This window comes from Oncorhynchus tshawytscha, linkage group LG22, assembly GCF_018296145.1.
Source record: "Oncorhynchus tshawytscha isolate Ot180627B linkage group LG22, Otsh_v2.0, whole genome shotgun sequence".
In the NCBI taxonomy this organism is placed as follows: Eukaryota; Metazoa; Chordata; class Actinopteri; order Salmoniformes; family Salmonidae; genus Oncorhynchus; species Oncorhynchus tshawytscha.
The window spans coordinates 11,336,862-11,340,980 of record NC_056450.1 but is presented as its reverse complement, the minus strand read 5'-3'; the positions used below and the strand labels follow the sequence as shown (position 1 = coordinate 11,340,980).

At 38.2% G+C, this 4,119-nt stretch overlaps 1 protein-coding gene across 1 annotated transcript; it reads right to left on the bottom strand.

Moving 5' to 3' along the window:
• Positions 1–743: 743 nt before the first annotated feature.
• On the bottom strand, positions 744–3,217 carry LOC112221792 (prefoldin subunit 4). Its single transcript, XM_024384120.2, has 4 exons — positions 3,135–3,217; positions 2,236–2,343; positions 1,978–2,118; positions 744–1,136 (listed from the first exon to the last, which is right to left on the bottom strand). Exons 1-4 carry the CDS (start codon positions 3,159–3,161, stop codon positions 1,005–1,007), a joined length of 408 nt encoding a protein of 135 aa, XP_024239888.1. The 5' UTR covers positions 3,162–3,217; the 3' UTR covers positions 744–1,004.
• Between the last annotated feature and the right edge of the window lie 902 nt (positions 3,218–4,119).

Sequence of the window (4,119 nt, the reverse complement as noted above, 5' to 3'; positions counted from 1 at the left end):
TAGCTAAAAGGCTTAGCTAACATGCTAAGTAGTTGCAACGTAGCTAAAAAGTTGCTAATTTGTACAAATGCTAAAGTTGTCAGTGACGAGATTCGAACACGCAACATTTTAGGTTGCTAAACAGTCGCATTATACGCCCACCCATCCACCCTCCAAACATAAACTCACACAAAATTAAACGTGGTTCCATTTAAGACAAATGCCCAGCACACTCGCAAAGACTCCTTTCGGCAGTCCTGCAAGGTATTTTCTAACAAGAAATTACACTATAGATTGCACCTTTAAGATACATTTTGGGGTACACACATACAGTTGCCTACATGTTGGGGTCTTAACAGTGGCTGCCTCTGCTCCCTTCTTTTCTTCAACCACAAACAGTTCTGTTTGTATTGTTTTTTTTAGTTGTATTGTTTGTATCGTTGTATTATAAAATGTATGTCCTTGTCTATCAGTATTTTGTTACTCGTCATTTTGTGTGTGGATGCTTCTGCAAAAGCTAATGGAGATCCAAATAAACAAACTCCACAGTTTCTTCAGCTCCAACACCGCAAATATATTTCCTTGGGTGGGTTTTCTTTATGGCCATCTACTGTACAATGATGTCTTTTGTGTCAGTCCATAGGGGAGACCCAGTGCGAGTACAGGGAGGGGGGAGAATAAAAAAATAAAAAAACGAGTCTTCACAAAGTAAAATGGGATACATTCACCGACATTCATACAAAATAAGACAATACACCATTGTAAACCATTGCTGAGAAAAATCATGTTGATATTGAGAAAAGGACAAACATGTTGGTTTGGCAAGCATCCTGTCGGCACTGTGTGGATTTGATAATATGTGAGCTGCATGAAAAGTCCATGTGTAAAGAGAGATGCCCTCTTAGCCTGATCCCAGTACTGTTTGTGGCATCTTGCCAACTCCTATAATCATAATCATTGATTCAGTGTCACGCTAAACAGCAAAAAAACAGATCTACGGCTAAAGTCTACACATTAGAAAGCACTCAGCTTTCATCTGCCTCCAGGTTGATGTTGTTCCCAAACTTGGCATAAAGCTGGACCTTCAGATCACCTAACACCTGCTGTATCGCCGACACCTTCCCTTCTAGGTCTTTGATCTCCTGCTGCAATTGTTCCTGTGGATACAAACAATGCATGTTAATAAATCAGAATGGTTACAATTATTCAGGTTGCATTCTTAGTAATAGGGTAAAGCATAATTAGCCTTGATATCCCGGCCTTCATTATGCAACGTTAAAATTGGAACGTTAAATAACCCATCCGTGTTTGCCTTAGGAGTAGGCATCCTGATTTCCAAGGTAGACCTACACCCCTACCTTCTACACAAGTCATATAATACAGGGTTCAGACAGTGGCAGGTCAAATTCAAGGACTTTCAATTACTTTTTCAAGCACTTAATTGTGAATTTCATGAAACTCAATTTTAAATAGAATTGTTGTAATTTAGAGGAGAACTCCCCCCAAAAGCATGCAAAAAGTGTTAAAAAAAGAAGTATGCATTACCACTTTAAAATGGCAATCAGCAGTTGCTACATCAATTTTTTTGTAACTTATAAACTAATGATATGTACCCATTGATTCTTCAAGAAAATAACTTAGAAATACCTCATGAGCTTAGTTCAACTGTTATTCCCCATCAGAACCAGACTAGTTTTTTTTTTAAACAAACACTATATAGCCTCAAAACATGGTTAACATATCATGGATGATCAGTCCTTAAATCCATAGCAATGTCTATGAATTTGAGTGGTTACATTTCTCCAGCCCCATCCCTCAGCTTTTTACTGAACCAGGGGTGGGGCGACCACTATCGTTTCTACTGCCGATTAGCCCTTTTAAGATCAATGTTTTTTTAGGCCTTCCCAATAGCATTATGCTTTGGCATTCAACATATTATTACATCCTAAAATGTCAGAATAATGTGGACATTGCCTTACTAAATCATAATAACAATACCTTTGCAGCTTCCAACATCTCTTGGGTCTCTTCCTGGGTGTGACTGATGAAGACGTCGCCAATCTGATACGGGACGAGCAGAGTGTCATCCTCAGCCATCATCAGGTCATCACTGGCATCCTGCAGATTCTGTAGAGATTTCTGAGAAGAGAGGTTATATAATATAACAGTAGTGACCTCATGATGTACTACAATAAGAAGAAACAAGTAAAGAAAATCTAATTATTCAGATTTTCCTCATCAATAATTAACCCTTACCTTTTTTGCCTCTATTTCATCTTTGAATTCTGTCATTCGATTCGTGTTTCTTGCAAATGTATTGATCTTCTTCTGGTCCTCAAATGTGACATTGACATCTTCAACTGCCTGTAAAGGGGAAGTCAATAGAGATTGTCCAAAATGAGCCTATATAGCTATAGTCAAAGCTGCTTGGTTAACTGCATAGCTAGCCAAATAATTAGCTATATTTTTTTAAACAAAACAATACAACAGGGTTTCTAAACCCTATTTGACATCACTATTTAGCCAACTTACTAGTTATACAACGCCTGAATAAGGGATACGAAAAGTGGATAACGAGCCAGGCCATGTTCAGTTGCCAAACGTTCTCGAATGTTGCAGATATAAATCCCATGAATAGAGACGATATTATTTCTTATTCTACAGAGGCATGTTTGATCTTCATAGCCAAAAGTTCAGTCCTGCTAAACGTGCCTCAGAATGGCTAGGACTTCAAAGGTCTCAGCCCAATACGAGAGCTTTAGCCATATAAATTACATTAAAACTAGAGTGCAGCAACAAAATAGCTGGCAACGCGTTCTTCAAATTACACTAGCTATCATTAAACTAACACCATGGTAGCTACACGTTTAATAAGGAAATCACGGATAGATGTTAAGAGTAGTTAGTTGATAACCAGCTAACGTTAGTAGCTAAACTACCCTAAAACTGCTACCGTTAGCTGGCCAGCTAGCTCGCTAGCTGTGATCCAAACAACGCACGAGTAGAGCACGAATAAAAATAAAATCAGGCAGTGAATGTATGTATTTACAAACTAAATTGTAGAATACGTGTCTTGGATAATTACTGCACGAATGACAGTGGTGTGGCGCCTGTATGGAGATCGGATTGAATTATTAAAACTGATTTTAGCTTACAACTGTCTTCTTCATGGTGGCCGCCATCTTGCTATTGATTTAGAAAAAGTCGACTTCTTCAGATGCAATTTAGTGGTGGTAGGAATCATACATGCTCACTACCACCACCTAGCGGATTTACTATATTTAGCGCTTCAAATACGGAAATTATACTCATTAAACCAGGGGTGTCAAATTCATTTTGCCCGCCCCGGGGGCTAAATTCACGATTCAAAGCGGTCCGGAGGGCTCCACTGAAAACTGGTTATATTATTTCCTCTGTGTCAAAATTTGCAAATAATAGTCCCCTTATCCATTGTTTTGGAAATGTTCGATGCTCCCTGACCTTCTTACTTTCATTTTGGTGATTATTATCAAGGAACTGTATGAATCTAGGTCCATTATAACTGTATATTTCAATTTGAGTTTTTAAAGTATATCACCCCCCAAAAAAAAATATATTCCTAATGTTGCTTTTTACTTAAACCACATGTGGGCCTTATGTTTGATACCGTTACACACAAGGTTACCATGTCCATGGTTTTCTGTCAAATTGGGCTACTTTTGAAATATCGCAGGTAAAATGGTATTGGTCGCGGGTTTTTGGGCTACTTCTAAGTTGCACCTCGCATGTAAACTCAGTTTATTAGATAAATTCGCTTGGAGGTGGTTTAAACGCCATTCTAATGTCGACTTTGCTAATGGAAAACAGTATCAAGTTTTTTATGCATGCTCAATTCTTGGCTCTCTGGGCTGCGCGAGTTGAAATTTGAAATTGAAGTTATGGAACTCCCTCGGGTGCTTCTGTTATGGGGAAAAGTCCTCAATGAAACTGACATTAAATGTGGATAATTATACATTTGCACCTGTTGCCCACCAAGTAGACAATTAATTTATATGCCATTGTAGGCTACTAGAATACCATTTGATACAATAAATATGTTGAAATGACTATATCACTGAAGTAATTTTCAAATCCATTTGTATCACATGTGTAGCCTACCTG